Source organism: Vicugna pacos, chromosome 17 (genome assembly GCF_048564905.1).
Source record: "Vicugna pacos chromosome 17, VicPac4, whole genome shotgun sequence".
NCBI lineage: Eukaryota > Metazoa > Chordata > Mammalia > Artiodactyla > Camelidae > Vicugna > Vicugna pacos.
Window position 1 is genome coordinate 15,397,136 of NC_133003.1, and position 22,260 is coordinate 15,419,395.

General features: G+C 44.1%; 2 protein-coding genes and 1 long non-coding RNA gene across 6 annotated transcripts in view; 2 read left to right on the plus strand and 1 right to left on the minus strand.

Annotated features, from left to right (window-relative positions):
• The window catches only part of LOC107033228 (uncharacterized), a 121,459-nt gene extending 116,855 nt beyond the window's left edge, over nt 1-4,604 (minus strand). Inside the window, exons 1-2 of one of the 4 annotated variants that reach the window (XR_012060551.1) lie at nt 982-1,814; nt 349-491 (exon numbers count right to left, since the gene is read on the minus strand). This is a non-coding gene — a long non-coding RNA (uncharacterized lncRNA). Of the gene's footprint in view, nt 1-348; nt 492-981; nt 1,815-4,481 lie in introns of those variants that run through there. The other 3 variants (XR_012060552.1, XR_012060550.1, XR_012060562.1) reach the window with 3 other exon arrangements.
• Nucleotides 4,605-4,615: 11 nt separating this feature from the next.
• Nucleotides 4,616-7,845, plus strand: RPL14 (ribosomal protein L14). Its single transcript, XM_006200671.3, has 6 exons — nt 4,616-4,783; nt 5,306-5,407; nt 5,992-6,086; nt 7,096-7,195; nt 7,275-7,328; nt 7,512-7,845. Exons 1-6 carry the CDS (start codon nt 4,781-4,783, stop codon nt 7,788-7,790), a joined length of 633 nt encoding a protein of 210 aa, XP_006200733.2. The 5' UTR covers nt 4,616-4,780; the 3' UTR covers nt 7,791-7,845.
• A 1,915-nt stretch (nt 7,846-9,760) lies between these two features.
• LOC116284012 (uncharacterized) overlaps nt 9,761-22,260 on the plus strand; it is a 45,015-nt gene continuing 32,515 nt past the window's right edge. The window contains 6 exon segments of the mRNA XM_072940863.1: nt 9,761-10,244; nt 10,780-10,861; nt 14,327-14,453; nt 15,019-15,135; nt 18,216-19,590; nt 19,592-19,699. Of these exon segments, the coding sequence (XP_072796964.1) occupies nt 10,838-10,861; nt 14,327-14,453; nt 15,019-15,135; nt 18,216-19,590; nt 19,592-19,699 (1,751 nt within the window). The 5' untranslated portion in view covers nt 9,761-10,244; nt 10,780-10,837.

The window sequence follows — 22,260 nt, forward strand, 5'->3', positions numbered from 1 at the left end:
AGTTAATAGGAAACAGTATTTCTGCCCCTGAATGCTACATCTATGAAGAGTCGTAATAACCCTCTTCTTTTTACTCAGAGAAAGTTTTTCCTTAAAATCAAAGATTCTTCGAAACTTTAGTGCTTTACATTTTAACAGGAAGGATGAAAGTTTCAATTTGGATCCCAGGTGCAAAGCTTCAGGAAAGGGGTTTCTGGACTTTTTGAAAGAAATATGGGTCCATTTTGTTGTCTAGGGCTGATGTTTTACCACTTTAGAAACTTCTGCTTTGCTTTGAGTCTATCAAAACAGTGTTTCATTTAAATTTCATCTTAGCCTCACATCTCCCCACAGTCCTGTAACTCTTACTTTCTCTTTCTTTTGGTTAAGTATCCCATGATGTCTCTCGCGTGCAGTTTTCCTCATTGCAATTTATCAAGAGATCTGACTGTTGTACTGCAGGTTTATTCCTGGTGGTTGCATCTAGACACTGTCTTGCTCAGCAACAGGCTCTTAAGATTAAAAATTTGAAAACAAGGGGGGAGGGTATAGCTCAGTGCTTATTATAAACCTAATTACCCACCCCCCCCAAAAAAAAGAGAGAGAAAGAGAAAAGAAAGTATTTTAAAAGTTAACAAAAAAATTTTTAAGCAGATATACGGATGAAAAATGTCACCTGCCATATCAGTAAACAAAGCTTGTGGCCATCAAGCCAGCGGCCACTGCAGCCACCTCCAACTGAGCACCCTGAAAGGATTTAGAATGCAGAAAAGAACAAGACACTGGCCCTAGATAGATAAGGTACACATCAAAGGAATGATTTCAAAGAGCCCAGACTCTTGCATCTTCCCACACACAGAAAAGTACTAAACTCATTGACTTGAGGTGCCTGGGTTTCTTAAGTTTACAGTAATCTTTTTTTTTTTTTTACAGTAATCTTTTGATGTTCCTACCACCCGGTTTTTGTTGCAAAATTCCTATATATCTTGGCTCCTCCCTTACCTCTTCAGAGTAGTCCCTCAGAGCGATCTGAAAGATTATCTTCTAGGCTTAAGTTCTCAGGAAATCCACCAAAAACATAATTCTAGACTTTAAGGTGGTACTATTTTTTTTTCTTCAGTGAACAGACGCAACACTCATTCTTCATTCTTACATATATCATGCCAGGTAGGCATACATATGACTGCCATGCCAGTTCCATCATAAATGGGATTGGGTCACATCTCAGAAAGGTTACAGGAACATGAAAGCAGGTCGGGATTCTGGGTAGCTCTTGCTTCACTTCTCGAACAGGCTTAGATTTCTCTCTCGTGGGCCCCAAACATTTTGTCTGCTAAACCAACATCTCCATCCCTCGTGACTGAGAAAAAGAAAGCCCAGGCACATCTTCTAGGGTACACTGAGGTCTAGCTGGTACAGGTGGACAGCTGGGGGCCCGCCGACACCCACAGGGATTCTAGAAACTGCGGGAAAGGGGAAGAGCTGCTGGCCTCGCCCGCATCCCTGGGCGGCCCCCAATCAGCACGACCCCTCTGCTCAGTCTCAAGACTGAAACCTGAAGCTCCAATTTGCTATTCACTCCCACTTTTTGCCACGAAGAAGCGCTGGGGGACGCCGCTTCAGTAGGTCACAGTCTCCAGGTCAGCTCACGCGAAGGGCCGAAGAGCCTGAGCCCAAAAGAGCCGAAGAGCCTGAGCCCAAAACGGCCTAGAGGCCGCCACGTTTGGCGCAGACACAATCCTCTCGGTGATTGGGCCAGGAGGGACGGCGTACGTCAGGGGCGTGGCTCCGCAACAAGAGGCGGAGCAAACTGCTGGGCGGGGCCTGGGTGCCATCTTGGATGCTGGCGTTGTCCCCGAACGGCCCTTCCTTTTGGTGATTGGACCAACGGTTGGGTGTCCCGGAAGGGGCGTAGCCGGCCAACGGGAGCTGGGTGTGTGTTCCGTCTGGTTGCCTTATGTTTGAAACCTGTAGCTGCTAAACGGTCCTGCTCGATTCCTGGCCGCTTGCGACATCTCGAGGTAGCCAAGGCTTACTTGGGAGAGTTATCTTGCCATTATAATAGAGCATCGAATAATCCGAAAACTGCCTGCTTGGGACGAGGTTTTGAGATGCTTCTTAAAGGACGCGCTGTCATTTTCAGGGAGAAAGATGGGGAACACATTCTAGGAAGACGGAGCCAACTGCATGTAAAGCTGCGAAATTTACAGCTGTAGAGGGATTAGGGGACACAGAATGACCAGAGAGAAAAAACTAGGAAGGGGTTGGGATGAGATTATGGAGAGCCTTGACTTGCTAGGGAGTTTGGACTTTATCCTGTAGATTAGGTGATAAAAATGAGCATTTGGGGGACTTGAAAAAATTGTGACATAATTAGTGAACTTTAGAAAAGTAATTCTGTAACTGGAGAATACCAAAGTGTGCTTAGTGAACCACTTGGGGAGCTTGTTTTTAAATGCAGACTTGTTTCTCGCAGCCCTGCAAATCAGATTCTCTGGTTGTGGAGCCAGGAAACACATTTGGAGAAAAGAAACGCATAAATCATCAAGGTAGAGATTTGACTGTTCACACGCTGGAAACATTTGTGTAATCAACCAGCTAAAGAAACAACATCACCAGCAGCTCAGAAGCCCCTCTTTCCCATCCACCGGGGGTAAACATGACCACCTCTAACACTAAAGATTAGTTTGCCTGTTTTGAAATTTCTATAAATGAAATCACAGAGCATATATCCTGACTTTCTTTGTCCAGTATTGGGTGTAAATTCATCCATGTTGTTCCATGTAGTTGCTGTTAACTCTGTCACTACGTACTTCCACAGTTTATCCATTCTCTTGTTTATGGCCTTTGGGTAGTTTCTAGTTTGGGGCTGTTACCAAAAAGTGCTGTTATGAATATTCTTATTCATGCCTTCTCCTTTATAAATTATAAAGCAGGATACTAAATCCTAAAGAGTAATGCATTGACTACCCATTTATTGAGCCCCTCCCTTATCAGGTACTGTACAAAGAAAAGATATTCAAGGTCCTGCTTTCATGGAACTTATTCCCAGTGGTGCAAGAGTACAACGTAAGTGGACAGAAAAATCAGTCAAACAATTGCAATTCTGATAATAGCTCTAAGGAAAAGAAGTTGAGCTAGAAAAGGGGGAAGTCAGACATTTGCAATTTTTTAAATGTAGTTGTCAGATTAAATCTCTCAGAAGAAATATCTAGAAAAAAACACAGAGAGATAAGTTGGCCCTTGCTATACAAAAAAAAAAAAACCCACAGGAGTATCAACAGGGAGAGGAAAAACAAACAAAAAAAGAGTATGAAGAGGAAAGAGCACTTCTGGCAGGGGAAACACCATGTGCAAAAGTTATAGCGCAAAAGTGAGCTTGGACTGGTCAAGACCACTGTGGCTGAACACAATGAAGAGGAAGGAGGGATGGTATAAGGTGTGTTTGGATATAGGAACACATGATTCAGGGCCTTGTAGGCCAGAGTAAGGAGTTTAGATTTTATTCTAAATACTGTAGAATATCACTGAGTTATTTTACAAAGTAAGTGACGTGATCTGATTTTTTTTGTTTAAAGATCCCTCTGACCCATGAGCAGAGAATAGATTAAAGGGAGCTATGGAGAAGGCAGGTCACTTAGAATAGTCCTGGGAAGAGACACTGCTATAGAGCTTAGAAAAAAGGACTGCAATACATTTGGGAATTGTCAGCTCAATGATCACCACCTTAATCAAGTGATGAAAGTTAACACTGCCATATTGGGACAACGAAATATCCTTTGTGTGTTCTGATGTGATGCACCCAGGACACAGCATTTGTACCAAAAATGCCTAATCTGAATCTAATCATAAGGACAACTACAACAAATCTGTATTTAGAGACTTTCTGCAAAACAACTAACCTGTATTTTTAAATGTCAGTACTATGAAAGATAAGGAAAGGCTTATGACTATTACAGATTTTAAATGACTAGACATAATAACTAAATACAAGTTTGAGATAATAGATCAGGAATATATTTTTTCATGTTCTGGAAATGACATGAATGGGACAATTGATAACATTCGAATAAGGAGTGCAAATTAAATAGACTATGTTATTAACTTTCTAATTTCCATCATTGTACTGATTATATAAGATAATGTCCTTGTTTTTAGGAAATAGCACATTTAAGTGTGTACAGATAAAGAACATCATGTCTGTGATTTCCTCAAATGGTTCAGGGAAAAAAATATAAAATGATAAAGCAACGGTAAAATGTTAACATTTGGGGAATCTAATAAGAGAAGAGTTTATGGGAATTATTTGCACTAGTTTTGCAACTTTTCTGTAAGTCTGAATTATTTTAAGATGAAAGGTTAATGTAATTACTGGGGTCACTTAAAGAAAAATTCTAGTATTAAGCTATTAGTAACATTTAGTCAAAAATCGGGAGTACCGACTGAGCAGTGGAAGGAAAGATGGAAAAACGTTAAAAGACGAAGTTGAAAGGGATACGGACACAGTCACGACGGAAAGCGTAGCTTCTGTGCTCTTCTTCACCCTGAAGTCCCAGGAGACTCTTCCCGCACCTCGTCCGCGGTATCAACGAAGCCACTCCCTCCGCTCGCGTTCCTGAAAATGCAGCGCGGCTCTGGCGAGCTCCGCCATGTTTTCCCATGAGCAACCGTGCGCGTACGTGCGTACGTCCCGACCAATCAGTGCCCACGTGGGCGTCCTGTTCAGCGCAGGGGCGGGGCGGCCTTCTACACATGCGCACGGTCGTGCGGGCTTTCTTCCTTCTCGCCGAACGCCGCCGACATGGTGAGTATCGCTGCTACGGGCTCTGGGTCTGTGGAGCATGCCGCTCCGCCTCTGCTTGAGCCGGGGAGCGGAGGCACGGAACGGCGCCTAGCATGTCCTAGGTAGCGCGCGGTGAGGGTTCCGGGGTGTGCAGGGCTTGGAGTTGGGGTGCTTTTCAGACGCACGGCCCAGAAGCGCGTGGATGGCCCGTCAGGCCCGGCGCTCCTTGGGCCCGCGTGCGCGCCGCCGCCGCCAGAGCCGGACCGCGGGAACGGCCAGTTGCCTGGCCAGGCCGCCGGGGCCGAGCTGGGGTCGGACCGTTCTGGCTCCTTAGGCCTGGAGGCCAGCGGGAACCTGGCTTTTGCCGCCGCCGCCGCCTCTGCCGATTTCGTCCATCCAGGTCGTTTCATGGAGCTTGGGCGTTTTCCCCTCAACATTCGTTTTCGCCATTCTTAGCTTGCCTTTAGGTTGCAAAGCTTTGCAAAGTAACGAGTATTTTTAATCACTTTCGGTGCTTTTTCCACCTCTACGCCTCAATTTTAGGTGTTCAGGCGCTTCGTGGAGGTTGGCCGGGTGGCCTACGTCTCCTTTGGACCTCATGCCGGGAAGCTGGTCGCTATTGTAGATGTTATTGACCAGAACAGGGTAAGTAAGGAAAAGTGTCACAAGTTCACATGGCAGTGGATGGTATACAGTGTAGATGATAATGGTAATTGTCCCAACAGCCCTCCAAAGTAGGGGTACTAAGGGTGGTAGCCTTATTTTACCAGTGAGGAAACAGCCTGTGTAGTTAGTGGTTAGAAGCACAGACTTAAATTGGCCTGGACTACTGGATTTGAGTATTACTTATGCCCCTTAAACTACCCAAAGTTTTTAACTAATTATGGGCTAAAACACTGGTGACGTTTAAATCAATTTTTATATGTAAAACGAGTTTAGAACAAAGCCAGGCAGGTAGAAAGCCCTTGTTTGCTGTTGTCCGTATTTAAGAACCACAATTAACCAAGGCTGTGAATGATAATAAAGGTGTTGTTGGAAATGCAAGGATTAAAGACTTGAAGTGGTATGTAGTTGGGTTATGTGCTGTGCTGTTACTAATAGTTTAACCTTTTAAAAAAGCATTTAAGTAGTAGGGATTTGATGATTCTGAAAGGACTAATATATAGAATATCTGCTTTTTGAATGCTGTTACATTTTTACATTGAGATCCTTGATCTTATGTATTCTAGGCTTTGGTGGATGGACCTTGCACTCAAGTAAGGAGACAGGCTATGCCTTTCAAATGTATGCAGCTCACTGATTTCGTCCTCAAATTCCCACACAGGTAACTAACCACCAATCATCACCCTTCCCCTAGTTTTGTTAATACTAGTAATAAAGTTTGCTCAGTTTAATTTTAAAAATGTTTTTGGTATTTTGTTTTTCTCCTGAGAATATAGTAAGCAATGTGAAAGAGTGAGAGCAGTTTAGAAGAGGGATTTACAGTTTAGAAGCAGACAGGCGTTAATTTATTTTTAAAATATCCTGTGATCTGCTAGTTCTCTGGCTTTCCATTTTTCCAGATTTCCCATTGTTTTCCTCTTGTTTCTTTTTCTTTCCTGATTTACACAACGAAGACCTCCCTAAGGGATTCTAGTTTGCCAAACATATTTTAGTCAATTTTAGTTTCAGAACAAAGTTACTCACATTTGTTTCTTCCAATACTATCATCATTAGTTGAGCTTTTAGTGTATGTCAGTTATTAAGTATTTAACAAACATTATCTGCTTATGATAGCCATTAATGAAGTTCTTTTCTCAGTTACTTATAAGGAATTAAGGCAATCAGTAGTGGTTCTTTCTTGATATATGTAGGTTATAGATGTTAAACACTATGGTGTTTTGCTATACAGTTGTCTCAGCCACAGTGACAGTTGATTGCAGTGAAATATATCCTGTGACATATACTAATTTGAAAGAAATTTCAAAATGATAATTGCATTTTATAGTGTTGGGACAAATTTTTGATCCTAGATGACTTTTAAACCTAGAAAGTAGAATAGTTTGCATATTTTTATTAAAATTGTGTGTTTGAGGTTATAGAACGTCCTGGCTTAGTGATGAACAGCATTCAAACAAGTAAAAGATAACAGGGATGCCAGGCGGCGTGTGCTCACAGAGACGAGTAGAGCTAGAAGTAGAGAAAATCGGAAGGGTTCTTAAGGCATTTTCCTTTTTTTTTTTTAACTTGAGGGTGTATATATAAATTGTGCTTTTTCAGAGGACAAAAAGCTATCCTTGGGTGTGTGTGACCTCAAAACTGATTTCTTAATCTGTGACCTTGGCTCTTTCTAGTGCCCGCCAGAAGTATGTCCGACAAGCCTGGGAGAAGGCAGATATCAATGCAAAGTGGGCAGCCACAAGGTGGGCCAAGAAGATTGAAGCCAGAGAAAAGGTAAAGACTGACATTTGCATTTGGACCTTTTCTGTTTTGGGGGGATTGGTGGTATGACTTTTTGTTTTTTTTTAAATAGAAGGCCAAGATGACAGATTTTGATCGTTACAAAGTCATGAAGGCAAGGAAAATGGTAAGTTTTTAATTTATTACAGGATTGTTGTATTCTAACCCTAAACTGCTTGCCCAAGCTATGTAGACCAAAGTTGACTTCATAGGAGCCTCAGATATTGTAAGGATTGTATGTTCTATACATATAGGATGGGCAAGCATTTTATATGCATATTTAATACACGTTTATTTTGAAATTTTTCAGAGGAACAGACTAATCAAGCTTGAAGTTAAAAAACTTCAAAAGGCAGCTCTCCTGAAAGCTTCTCCCAAGAAAGCACTTGTTGCAAAGGGTGCAGCTGCTGCTGCTGCTAAGGTTCCAGCAAAAAAGGTCACCGCTGCGGGCAAGAAGGCTCCAGCCCAGAAGGTTCCTGCTCAGAAAGCTGCAGGCCAGAAGGCGGCACCTCCTCCAAAAGCTCAGAAGGGTCAGAAAGCTCCAGCCCAGAAAGCACCTGCTCCAAAAGCATCTGGCAAGAAAGCATGAGACCATAAGAGGCTATTATAAACGTAATAAAGGTTCTTTTTGACATGCCGGCAAATCTCTATGGGTTAAAGTCTGTTGCTGGGGCCAGGATTATGAGACAGATTGATAGTAGGGTTCTTAATGTCATTTTTGGAGAATCAGTTTCTTAGTCCCACTCTGTCCAGATTCAGATAGTATCAAGTCATCACACAAAGTCATAAATAGTTCATGTTCACATGGAAAATCATGATAATTAGAACACTGGGTGAATTTTCTTGTACAAATACATTTTCGATAAGTGAAATTCCATCAGCTTTTGATGCTCAAAAGAGTTTAGTAAATTTTCTTAAGAAAATACACTGTAGGAAAACATGCATTGATACATTGGTTGCTTAAAGTATCTGGTTCCCTACCATTTCTAATCAGAAGGTGGTTTCTGAGCCTCACTGAAACAGTGGGGACAAAATTTTTTTGATGGTGTGGTAATAGGCAAGTGATACAGTGTAATAACTTATGTGATAGAGGAAATAACAGGCCATTTTAGGTTGCCTATTACTGTCTGAGGGGCTTGTCTAAAGTGGGATCTTCCATTGTGGCCCGAAAGAAAGACTGTAAGGGGAGAGGGTGGTGAGAACCTCAGGAGTGTAGAGGATGGCCAGAGAAACCAGAGGAAGCCAGTTGTTGGAACTGTTGGAGTAGAGTGCGGTGTGGGAAGCCAATATCTGAGGTTTTGATCATGTGCTGTTGGATTGAAATGTGGGGACAAGACTGGGAAGTTAAGGTGGTATCAAGTTGGGCAGTATTGTCTTGACAAGGGTCCAAACCAGCTATAGTAGTGGTGATGTCATTTAGTAGGTCTTGATATTTAACCTAAATAAGTGATGTCTTTTACTAGTTTCTTGGTTTACCAGTACTGCTTCTGTCCTACCTTTTCCTCTTGGATTAGTATTTTTTGAGTTTCATGGACTGCATCCTCTAGTATTTCTTCCAGGTAGCATTCATGAATGATAAACTTTGAGTGCTTACTTGTCTGAAAGTATTTTTATTCTGCTCATGAGTTGTTCTTCACTTGGCATGTCTGATGGCAAATGTATGGGCTTTTCTTCCCCCACACCAACCAGTTATCCAACTCTTCAGGCACTGAGTTGGGTATCCTACAGTTCAGCTCTGATATCTTAACTACCCAGGTGAGCATCAGACCCCACATTTTAAGGGGTCTGACTCACTTCAGTTGCTAATTCCAAGTCCCAGACCTGTACTTCTTGCTGTGCAGCTATAAATTGGAGTTCCCATGATTCTCAGATTTAGTAATTTTTTAGAGCTAAGGCTCATTGCAGAACTCAGAAGACACATTGTTACCGGTTTGTTAAAAAAATTTAGGAACAGCCAAATGGAAGAGATGCATGGGTCAAGGTGTGAGTAAGGTGGTACACAGCTCCCATGCCCTCTAGCTTGCTGCCCTTCCAGGACCTCCATGCATTCTACCTAGAAGCTCTCTGAACTCCCCTCCCCCTTTATAGTTTTTACGGAGGTTTTTTTATGTAGGCACTTTTGATTAAGTCATTGGCTACTGGTGATTATCTTTGTGGTCCCAGTCACATGGTTGGTTTCTCTGGTGACCAGTATCCCACAGCCCCCCACTCCCCCCCCCCCCCACCAATCCTAAAGCTACCTGGGAGCCCTCAGCCACCTGTCTCAGCATGTACGAAGACATCTTTACTACTCTGGAGACAGGATTGTAGAACCTTACTGTGTCAGGAACTGGGCAGAAGACCAAATATGTATTTCTTATATCACATTATTAAACCTTGTATCTGTGTGACAGTTCAGAACCAGTTGTATATAAGAGCTTTGCATGAATTGACTCAGTTAAAGCATTGAATTTGAGTTTGAAACTGTTACCATTCTCAACTGAGAAACTAAAGAAGAGTAGTAATTCGCTCAAGAATACAGTGCATAGTGGTGGAGCCAGGATTTGAACCTAAATAGTCGACCCCACACCACATGATTTTATTTCACAATCCAGTCAGCCAGCCACTAAGACGGAGGCGGGGGTTATACGTTCATTAGGTCCAGTTACTGCTAGTTAAGTGAAACTTACAGAACTGAAAGCATCACAGGAAGTAAGCCGTGGAATCCAACTTGGGGTGAGAAGCCATAGAGAGAGGAGCTGGTGTCGGACCCGCTGTGGGGGTCTGGCGGAGGGAACCATGGAGAAGGGCCAGCCTCCCAGCTTCCTAGAGAGGCGCCGGGAGCGCTTCCTTCTTGGCTACGTTCTGCGTTCTGCGGGGCTGCCGGCGCCGGGGCTGCGCGGGGCCCGGCTCCACCATGGCCGAAAGCCTTCCCGTCCCGGAGCTTGGGCGTCGGGCGTCGGGGCCTCGCAGTGCCGCGAGCCCGGGCCCCGCCCGCTGCCGCCAGAGGCTCGTGTCCGACCCTCCTGCCCGGAAGAGCCGGCCCGACATCCTCTGACTCAAGGTACTCAGGGCGGGGGCCGGTGACGTTCGGGGGTCGCCTGCTTCCCAGGGCGGAGTGTGCGGATCCGGGTGGGGTCTCCGGCCCTCATGGGCCACTGGGACGTTGAGCGTCTTACCCTTTACTCCCGGAGACAGAACACCACTTGCGTTTTGTCCTGAAGCCTGAGGCCTGATACCGTCCTTTCTCTCCACAAGCTTGTTTCGGGTCTTTGCCATTAGAAGCAGTCAGTGCAAACTACTTAGTGGTGCATTCATAGTGGGCCAGGGATTTTCTTAAAAGCCACGAATACACTGCAATCCTTGACTCTTGCTTCAGAGATTCTAGGCATTTCCATACTCACCAGGCAAATTTGTAGGGTATACAAAGGAAGCAATTGCAGCGCCCCGTGAATCACTAGTGAGGGTGCAGTGAGGACATCCAGAGTGTCCCTAGATTACGTTTCCAACGTTAGTGACAAGGAGCCTGAGGGAGGAAGAAGTGGCAAATGTGGGAACCAAGACAGGGTCCATCTCATTGTGATTCTTTCTTCTCTTAGCTCTGCAGGTTCTTGCTTTTCCAGACAGGGCAGTGTATGAAGCCAGGGGTCATCGGCCATGCTCCAGACAGCGTGGTCCCAGGTGAGCTGAGCTTTCTTCCAGCTTTCCATGTTCAGAAAAGATATGAAAGGGCATTACAGGACCTGTAGCCTGACTTGGCCAGTCCTGTGCTTAGCTTTGCATCCGTGATACTTAGTAAGGCAAAGGAGTATGTTAGGAGAGTGGATGAGGGAGAGTAGGAGAATCTTGGGAAGATCAGGTTAGGACAGAGGGAAGCACCAGCCAAGAAATTCTCCTGGAAAGTGAGAATCTCCATTCATGCAAACTGTAAGTACGGTGCATGTATGAGCAGCTTTGGCCTTACCAGGGGGCCTAATAGAAAGGCGGGATCTCAGATCTCCTGAATTAGAATCTACAGTTGTACAATATCTGGGAATTAATGGGCAAGTTAAAATTTGGGAGTGTTAGTCTGACAATACACAGAGGAAGGCCGCCTCCTGAGATTAAACAGGCTCTTCCACAGGAGTTCACCCTGCAGACCACAGAGTTGGGGTACAGTGAAGCCCAAACTGGGAGCATTAGGAAGGTGTGGATTGATGAGGGAGGTGAATTCTTGGAGGAATGCTGAGTTTGGAGCTGAAGCCAGTGCCTCTAGCCCATTGCAAAGACTGCAGCTTAACCTGTGTAAGAGGCTGTATCCTATGTCAGCACAAATTCATGCCACATTTGAAGTTTTCCCTCCAGGGTTTTCTTAGTGGTAGAGGAAGATTTCAGTGAATTTTTTTCCAGAGTCCTAGATCATGTAAAGTGAAAACTGGGTGTATCATCTAATGGATGTATGATATAACAAAAAAGCTCCATCCCAGAAACTTACAGGCAATGTGTATTTGGCTCCTTTTTGTGGACATTGGGCCATCCACTTAAGCCAAAATTAGTTGCATGTCAGGAAATATTTAAATATCTGCGATTAGTCTATTCTCTCTAGGTGCTTTGCCTGGAGTATAGCACTCACTCAAGATTATATTTCAATAGAAAACCCCACGTAATAGTGACTTAAATAAGATAGAGGCTTCTGTCTCATGCAGAAGAAATCTGGGGGAGATGGTCCAGGGCTAGTGTGGCAGCTCCACTATTGTCATGCTTCCAAGCTCTTCCTGTCTTTCTGCTCCACCATCCTAGCACTGGCTCTCAAGCCCAAGGTTACTTCATGGTCCAAGGTGGCTGCTTGATCTCCAGCTTCCATGTCCAGATTCCCCAAAAGACGAACCTCTCCGCTGAGTTTGTTCTCTTTTAGGAACCTTCCCAGAAGTGAGATGGATAGATAAATAGATAGGTAGATAGAACTGTCAGTCTTTGCTATACCCTCTATGACAAACATTTGTTATTTGGAATCTTCTGGGAAGATCCCCCAATCCGGATGTAATAAGTACTGAGATTTATGTAATGTCATGTGCCAGGTGATAATTTTGTGCTTTACACATATTAACTCATTCCATCCTTACAAGAGCCCTGTTAAGTACTCTTGTTTTCTGGTACTGTTGTTCTCCCAGTTTTCCAGATGAAGAAACTGAGGCACAAAATGTTAAGTGTCTCATTCACATTCATATAGCTAATGGTTATAGAGATGGGATTTGAACCTAGGGAGTTTGGCTCTAGGGCAGGGTTTGTCAGCTTCAGCACTGTTGACATTTTGGATCAGATAATTTTCGTCGATGGGGACTGTCCTGTGTGTTGTAGAATGTTGTCACATCCCTCCCTGGCCTCTACTCACTGTATGCTCATAGCATCACCACCACCTGACAACTGTGACAACTAAAACCATTTCCAGACACTGCCACATATCTCCTCATGGGCAAAATTGCCCCCCGTTGAGAACCACAGGCCTTAAGTCTGTGCTGTTTGCCACCATGTTGTGCTGCCTCTGTGACCTCCTTCCTTCACAGGAGAATCAACAGCCCTGTTGATTTAATAATGGAGGAGGAAGTGCTAGCAAAGGACTGAAGCAGAGGGATTGGAGATGGAGCAGGATGTTGAGAAGCTGAATGTCACAGAGAACAAAGAACAAGGAACACGCTGATAATTAGAGGTGTGGAGGATGGAAGCCATAATGTGAGGGAGGATGGTCAGCACCATGTTCCCAGCTGTTGACTCTGAAGGAAGTTAAGACAGAATATTAACAATTGGGGTCAGTGTAGTGTCTGTTTTCCACTGTTCAGTAAGGTGGCCACTAGCTACATGTGCCTATTTAAATTTATCTAAATTAAAATTAGAAATTCAGTTCTTCAGTCACACTAGCTACATTCACATTTCCTGGTCAAGGTGTCATCTAATTTCTTCTTGTATAGTTTCTGTTTTCCCCCTTGCGACTGATAAATCTATGGGGAAGCATTTAAGAACATGCAGGTGTCGTCATCCAAATTTCCTCCTAGATTTAGCATCCATCGATGATGCCTGTATGAACCAATCTTTACAATGATGGCTACAGTCCTCTGGTACGTCTTTGGTTATTTCTTACACCTATAAGGGACTAAGCCCAAAGAGAAGGGTGTTGACATGACAGACTGGGACAGGGTACAGTGAGTCCAGGAACGATATTATACTGGCACTAGTTTATATGAGTGGTCAGCTCATCTTGAAATGTTTGCTTCCATAGACAGCTTTGTAATAAGTACTCAGATGAAGAGGATTCCTCTAGTTTGTCTATTTGAAAGTGTTTCATATCGCTGATGCCCATCATTTAGAAATGGGAATAATAATTCTTACTTAATGGCTGTGTTCTAATGATTGAGTGAATCAATGTGAATGTAACTGGCACAGGACAAGCACAATGGCCTAAACAACCTGTGATGGTTTCCTTCTCCCTTGAGAAGGTGGAAACGGCCCCAGCGGGAGGCAGAAGGAGCCACGCCTGTTGAAGAGGGCAGTGTTGGCAGGTCGGGCAGAGCTTAGGTGATCAAAAGGCAGGTCTGTGCTCAAGGACAGAGACTGTCATCCTGTCCCTGGAGCAAGGTGTGTTAGGAAAGGAGGAGGTGGCACTGCACACCCATGTTGCCTTCAGAGGACAACCAGCTTCCTGATAAGGCAGGTGTTGGGAAGAGGGAGGACGTTCTGCCCATGGAATCACCCTCTGTCTGTAGTAGAGGATGTGGAGGAGACAGACCAGAGAGGAGCTGAGCAGATGGCTCTGATGGAGGCTTCAGGATGGATGGAGGCAGGGTGAAAGATTCCTTCTGTGGTGCTTTTAGAATGTGTGGCGGAAAGTGGACCCAGCTCGTGGAGCCAGACACGGGGTGTGGTGTGACCACCAGGCAGACAACAGCACCGTGTGCTTGGGATGACAGTATTGGGACCCCAGGGGCGAGCGCATTGACAGTGGGAATGCTGTCTGAGGGCTGTCCCTGAATGGAGGGCTGTGTGGCACTTCTTTCCAGTCAAACCCTCCCTGGGGCGCAGAGCCCTTGGACTCCAGTAGGTTCCTCCCTTGCCTAGAGTTCAGTCCCCTCCCCTGCCCCCATCCAGGGCTTAAGCAGGAATGTGTTATTGCAGGAGCCAGTGACCTTTGAGGATGTGGCCGTGTACTTCACCCAGGACCAATGGGTCAGCTTGGCCCCTGCACAGCGGGCCCTGTACAGGGAGGTGATGCTGGAGAATTATGCAAACGTGGTTTCCCTGGGTGAGTCCTCCTTCCTTCCTTCAACTCAGCTCCTGCCCTTGGGGGCTCCTGGCTTCCTCCTCAGTGGATCAGGGATCTCTAATACCACCAGGATTGATGCTGTGCAAGCTGAGCTCTCTAGTCCTCAGTTGCGGGAGTAGCTGGTGGAGAAAGATCTGGGTTCACCTGGGTTTTAAACAAGACTTCCCTGTTTCTGGGTGGGGACTCTCCTGGGAGAGGCTGTGCTCTCTGGGCACAGAAAACTGAGAAGGTTCCACCTTCATTCCTGCACTCTTTCAGTTCCCTGGAGGGGACCATGGCCCCATCTCTGTGTGAGAGTCTCCTAGGATCCCCTGTACCACCTCCAGCAACAAGGGGAACTTTCTGTGCTCTCAGAGCCAGAATAAGCTTCCTCCTGAGCAAAGCAATCCAAGCCTTCCTTAGAAAACCCGGACTGTCTCCACACTGGCCTCACTTCATCTCCTGCATCAACCACTTCTCTTTCCATCTGGTAAAGCAGAGAGTGGACTGGGAGGGATCAGGGGAGACTCCTCTCAGCTCTCTATTCCTTTTTGTCCTCCTTCAGCAGCATTTCCATTCCCCAAACCAGATCTGGTATTCCAGCTGGAGCGAGGGGGAGCACCATGGGGCCTGGATGCCTGGACAGCCATCGGGGCAAAGGCCCTGAGAGGCATCAGCACAGGTAAGTAGGAGAATCTGCCATCTTTCTCTCCAACTCTGCCTCCTTTTTTTTTAAACGATTTAACATGAAAAGATTCTTCTTCTGCCATATGCCTGTTATGGGGATGAAAATGGTCACTCTTATTTAGAGAAGTGTCCCTCACTAGGGCTTCAGCCCCAAACTGGAAAAGACCGGTCCAAACATTTCATTTTCTGTCATTTTTCTTTGTAAAGCTAAAGGATTTCAAACCCTTTGTAGTAAAAAATGGGCTTCTGATAGTCAACTTAAGAGTATAAACAGAATATAGTAAGAACTTGTTTCTACAAGAACTTTGTGTGTGTGTGTGTGAAACTGTACAGGAGAATGGAATTTTTATGAATTCCCCAACAGTAAATTATAAATTAGCTTTTGAAGGAAAGGCTGTTTATTTTGGAGAGTGTTTTTTCTACTTCTGTAAAAAATGCCATTGGTGTCTTGATAGGGATTGCATGAATCTACAGATGTCTTTTGTTAGTATTGACATTTATTATATTAATATTTAGTTAATAATTATATAATAATATAATAATATTTAGCAATATTAATTCTTCCAATTTATGAATAAAGAATCAATTTCTTTATTTCTTTCTCAGAACATTGTTAGTGTATAGAAATTATACAGGTCTTTGTATGTTAATTTTCTATCCTGCAATTTTGCTGAATTTATTGATTAGATCTAACAGGGTTTTTTTTGTGGAGTCTTTAGGATTTTCTATGTATAAAATCATGTTATCTGCAAATATAGATAATTTTATTTCTTCATTTCCAATTCTGGTACCTTTTATTTGTCTTTCTTGCCTGATTGCTCTAGCTGGGAATTCCAGCACTGTGTGGAATAGGAGTGGTGAAAGTGAGCACCCGTGTCTTGTTCCTGATCTTAGAGAAGAAGCTTTCAGCCTTTGAGTATGATGTTAGCTGTGTGCTTGTCATTTATGGCCTTTGTTATGTTGGGATATGCTCCTTCTGTGCCTAATTTATTAAGAGTTTTTATTGTGAATGAATGTTGAATTTTGTGAAATGCTTTATCTGTATCTATTGAGATGATCATGGATTCTTTTCTTTCATTCTATGAATGTGAAGTATCGTATTGATTGATTTACAGAAAGCCTGTTTATTGGGAATGAGGGGTTTCCTTTTTTGAAAGATACTGAATTGAAGTAAATGTTCAGAACCATCCAGAGACTTGGCGTATAGCTTTTCTCATCCAGTTGGCCGTGTTCTCATATTCTCTCAACCCCTAATGCTATCAGAACCTCTGTAAAGCAAAGGCTCCTTTCCAATTCACCCCCGCTCTGTCTTCATCAGTGCCTTTAGGTTGACTCCAGTCTTCAGGTCATCTTGATGAAAAACCTTTCCTGGGGGCGCACCTGCGGTTGTCAGTGTCTCCCTTTTTCACCTTGTCTTTTTAGCCTGCCAGTGGCTGTAAACCCACGTTGTCCTGTAGAACTTTCTACAGTGATGGAAATGTTACCTTCCCACACTGTCCAATATGGTAGCCATTAGCCACATGAACACTTGAAATGTGGCTAGTGTAACTGAGGAACTGGATGTTTAATTTTGTTTCATTTTAACTAATTTAAATTTAAACAGTCACATGTGGCTAGTGGCCACCTAACCAGACAGTGCAGACTTAAATAATTAGCCTCTTTTAGCTTCTTGATCAAGGGGTTTCAAACTCTAGTGTGCATCAGAATTACTTGCAGGGCTTGTTAAAACACAGACGGCTGGGCACCACCTCCAGAAATTCTAATTCAGTAGGACTGGAGCAGGGCCTAAGAATTTGCATTTCTGTCAAGTCCCCAGATGATGACAGTCCTGGACCACACTTTTGAGGACCAGTGTTCTTGAGGATCTTGAACTGTGATTTTTAAACTCTGGGTTGCCACCTCCCCAATGAGTCATGCTCAGCATTTAAACACTAGACTTGACTGGTGTTAGATTTGAGTAAAAATAGACCAAAATAGTATAAAACCCATCATTTATCCATCACTCTTATTAGGGGTATTATTCTGTGAAACTTTCGTTTCCATTTAAGCTTTATTTGCTTGTGAGAGTGTGTTTGTGTGTGTGTGTGTAAGTGTGTGTGTAACAGGTAAGAATCTAAACTGCGAGTCATGGTCAGAAAAGCTTGAGAAACACTAAGCTAGAAGTTTCATTTGTTGGATCTTTGGTGCTTGAAAAGGCCAAAGCGGTTTCTGTGCCCTAGTGCCACCAGTGAGAGTCCGAGTCTCCCTTCACCACCAGTTGCCATCTCCAGTCCTAGAAGGATCTTGACCTGCCATGTCTTTTTTTTTCCTTTCAGGACTAAGTCTCTCTCCCAGGGTATAGTGCATGGGTTTTGAAACTGTGGTCTTTTTATGAACCCCTCACAACTGTCAGGGTTACATACTATTTTCCCTGTAACTCTGGTCAGGTTTGTGATAGAGAACATCTCTCTTTCTCTCTCTTTTTTTAAGTTTAAGTTGCTTTCTTCCATTATTTATTTTTTTCCTCTTTAATGGGGGCACTGGGGATTGAAACCCAGGACTTCTTGCACGCCTAGCGTGGGCTCTACCACTGAGCTATACCTCCCACCCTGAGAACATCTCTTTAAAGATGACAGACTATTCTAAAGCATTTGGACAGGTTTCTTGCCTTGACAGAGCCTTGGGACCCACAGCTGCAGACAGTGTCTCCCAGCCCTCTGGACACTGTATGGTGTGAGAGCTGCTCACCTAGATCTTTGCTTCAGTTTAGAGATCTCCTTCCTCATCTTCAGCTCCCTCTGCTCTTTTTCCTTGCTTCCCCTTCTGGCAGTTTCTCCACCCCATTCCCATTTTTGTTGTTCCATTGGTCTCAGTGAACAGAGTCCACTGTCTTCCCTGGTTTTGTTGGCATTGCTAATTGTCCTGGGGACATTGCTTGCCTTCTCCACCTCCAGTATTTTCACTTTCCCTTCAGGGCACCGTCAGGTGGCTCTGTCTCTCTCCAAAAAATTTAATATGTCCTGGGCAAGCTAATACTGCTGAGTCCCTTTCCCCTTCAAGCATAAATAAGTGACTTCTATGTTTTTATCATGCCAGGTGGTGGAGCTCAGACTGAGAATGAAGAGCAGACTCCAGAGCTGAACATTTCTAAAGGACCAGAGCCACACAGACTGATGGCAGAGGTGCTGCGGATGGAGGTCCCCCAGCCCCCTCACTTGGAGAACAGCTTAGAGAGGCTGCAACAAGATGAAATGGGAAAGAAACCCAACTCAGAGAAAGGAGCTTTCACAGTCTCGCCAGTCCAGGATCTTAAATCCCCCACTGTTGAAAGGGAGGAGCTAGCCAGACAGTTGGAAGGAAGCTGTGGTGTTTACATACATCTCATTACAAAGCAGGGCCTCCTGGGAGAACAAGTGTTTTATAAATGTGGTGAGCCTGGCATACATTTCAACCGACATTCAAACCTTCCCCAGCATCAGAGCAATCACATGGCTGAGAAGCCCTACGAGTGCAAAGAATGTGGGAAAGCCTTCAGGTACAACTCGAAACTGTCCCGGCACCAGAAAACCCACACTGGGGAGAAACCGTACTCGTGCCAGGAGTGTGGACAAGCCTTCAGTCAAAATTCCCACCTCCTTCAGCATCAGAAACTCCACGTGGGAGAGAAGCCCTATGAATGTAAGGAGTGTGGGAAAACCTTCAGCTACAACTCAAAACTTATTCGGCATCAGCGAATCCACACTGGGGAGAAACCCTTCAGATGTAAGGAATGTGGGAAGGCTTTCCGGTGTAGCTATGACTGCATCATCCATGAGCGAATTCACACCGGGGAGAAGCCCTACAGATGTAAGGAGTGTGGGAAAAGTTTCAGCTCGAATTCAGTCCTGATCCAGCATCAGAGAATCCACACTGGGGAGAAACCTTACGAATGTAAAGAGTGTGGCAAGGCCTTCCGCCGGAGTTCGGTGTTTCTCCAGCACCAGAGGTTCCACACGGGGGAAAGACTCTATAAATGTAATGAATGTTGGAAAACTTTTAGTTGTGGCTCACGCTTCATAGTACATCAGAGAATCCACACTGGGGAGAAGCCTTATGAATGCCAGGACTGTGGGAAGGCCTTCAATCAGAAAATCACCCTGGTTCAGCACCAGCGAGTTCACACCGGGGAGAAACCTTATGTGTGTAAGGTGTGCGGGAAATCCTTCAAGTGGAGTGCAAGTTTCATTCAGCATCAGAAACTGCATACTAGGAAGCAGCCCGCCCAAGTTACAGGGCCGTCCACAGTGAAGCCCCATGGCCCCACTTCAGTCCTCTCCCCTCTGCCTCCCCACCACACGGGCCCGGCCCCAGCCCTGCCAGGGTCTCCCCCCTGCTCTCCTCCTCGGGCAGTGCTCCCCGCTCCCTCCATGCCTCTCTTCGTGCTGCTCCCCTCCTCTGAAATGGCCAGTTCTTCACATGTCCAAATAGTGCATCTTTCAGGATCTGGCTTCTCCTGAGAAGTCATCCCCTTACAGCCTTTATCTCATTCCCCATGAGCTCCCTCGTGTCCTCCTCCATTGCATCTACAGTAGCAGTTTCCTGTGAGCTCCTAGTCGCATCTTTATTGGTACTCCTCTGGTCTCCTGTTAAGTCAGTCATTATTGTTTTCCCAGCTCCATTTAAGTTCTCACACTTGAGGACCGTGTTTGACTACTCTCTTCTGTTCTCTGGGTAGGAAATGGTAGTATTTGTTCTTTTTAGTGTCCAGTGTTGGCCTGCCATCAGTCTGCTCCTGCCTTCTGGGGCTACTAGGGTTAGAAGAATTGGCATAACATTTTTGATTCTTGGAGGGTGGCATTACAATGAGACGGGCCATCCTAATTCAAGAAGTACAGAAAATGCAAAGTCTGTGGGAGGAAGTGATCAGAAAAAGTATCCGATGATTACTTTTAGGATTTAAGAAGGACCATTTTCTGGGGCAGGTAGCAAGGTTCATTATGGAGAATCTGAGCCTTGGATTTTTTTTTAACACCTTCATAATGACTATTATGATCATCTTGTGTAACTAAACTATAGAACAAGGAAATCAGTGAAAAGAATATGAATGAAAGGCTGTGCGGTTTTTCTGTTTGGGTTTCTTTGCTATTCCCATCCATATGTTTTTAGTCTCCACTCAAATATGTAGGTATAAAAAGTGACTTGGGTTTGTGCAGTTGAGGGCAGGTACCAGGGTGTAGTAATCTCTAAATTACACATGGAGTAACCTTGTTGGCATGACGCTGAGGGACACCAGAGGAAGGGAGAAGAGAAACCCAACAATGACTTGCTTCTCTGCCTTGGAAGACAGTCTCTTCCTGATCAGTTACCATATGTGTGCTCAACACGTCCTCACACCTACTCCATGTCCCCTGTGACTGATTTGTAAGTGGTGGCACTTTTAAATTAATTTCCTAATGAGCTACTTTGGTAACACCAGAGAGAAGAGTTTAAAGGATGCTAATATTAACCAGATGTAATGATCTCACTGGTTTGGCCATGCTTTCCATCTGGTGGTTAGAGGCCTTGACCTTTCTCACAGTCACAGCTTCAGGATGTTGTAGCCACATGGAAAATTACTTTAAATCATGTGGGAGTAAATACTCAGAAAGTGATACGCATATTATAATTATAACACCATGAAATTATATCTGCAAGGGAGGGCCTAGAAAGACATTCTGGTGTGTGTGTGTGTGTGTTTTAAGACATTCTGTTTTTGGTTTTGATTTTAGTCAGGTTTATTGAGATATACTTTATAGACAGTAAAATCCACCCTTTTAAAGTATACAGTTTGGTGAGTTTTGACAAATGAATACAGTTGTATAACCAAGATACAGAAAATTTCTCTTACCCCCCAAAGTTCCCTCAGCACAGGCAGAAATTTAAATGGTTAGTAGGATGTTAAGGATTTTAATTTTTGTTCCTTCATAAGGTTTGTGCAATATATAGAATTCAGGGGAATAAAGGGCAAAAACCAAACTTACTTACCCAGCTGTGGTCAGAGCTTTCAGATATGCCGAGATCTCTCATCCAGAATGATGGTTAAGAAAAGCAGTCAAAATGTAGGAAAATGACAATAACTGTGGTTTCTTTGACATATTCCTGACACGCGCACATACATATATACATGTATATGTATATGTGTGTGTCAGAAATATCTATATATAATGTATATTTATACATAGTGTGTGTGTATGTATATATATATGTATGTGTGTGTGTGTGTGTGTGTGTGTATAGATATAAATTTTGTTCTATTTATTTCCCAGAAACAGCATTAAACAGAAAGGGCTTCAGGGTGCCTGGGAGGATTACAGCAAGGAAGGCTGAGGGGTGAGAAATCCTAAATTAGCTAGACAGAAAAGAGCAATTTCTAAATATAATTTGGAAGGTAGCAAATTATATGACAAGAAAGCAAGGAGTGTAGGAAAAAATAAACGGATCTCCTCTGGGCTGAAAATGGCTTTTGAGTTCTCACAGCCAAGAGATTTACAGGTTTCTGACTTTAATGATTTGTATTTACTCATTTCTACCTTTATCCATTCATTTCAATTGGCATTTAGGGTTTTCCCTCATTGTTAATGGAATGTTACTACACAGCCTCCACAGCACCCACGAGGTGCTGAAGGACAGTAACAAACTGGGGATGAGGATTGGAGAGGGGTGCTGGTTATGTTGTTATTTCACTTTCAGAGAAAACCAAAACTCTTAAAAGAACACAATGTTGGAATTTAAGTTATGTATGAGTTTATTTTTACACTTCTGTCCTTTCTGTGAGTTATATTATGGCCCTTTTCAAAAAGACACCTGAATATCCATCCAGTAAGTGCCAGACACCTGGCTGCAATGTTGGTCCCTGCATTAGGCTGCTCTATGTCTCCTGGCAACTAAGATTTCTTTCTTCTGTAATGCCTGGAAGTTTAGTGCAGTTTATCTTTAACAGTCTTCGCCCGGAGGTGTTGATCATCCTGGAGTAATGCTTCTTGGCCCACAATGAGCTCAGTCTGTGCATTCAGATCTCCCTTTGTTAATGGCTTGTGACTGGCCAGTATTGGGGTAGAGTTGCTGGTGAGGTTATGTGAAATGGGAAGTTGGTCCTCGGATTTCCTCTGTGCTCTGTGTGCGG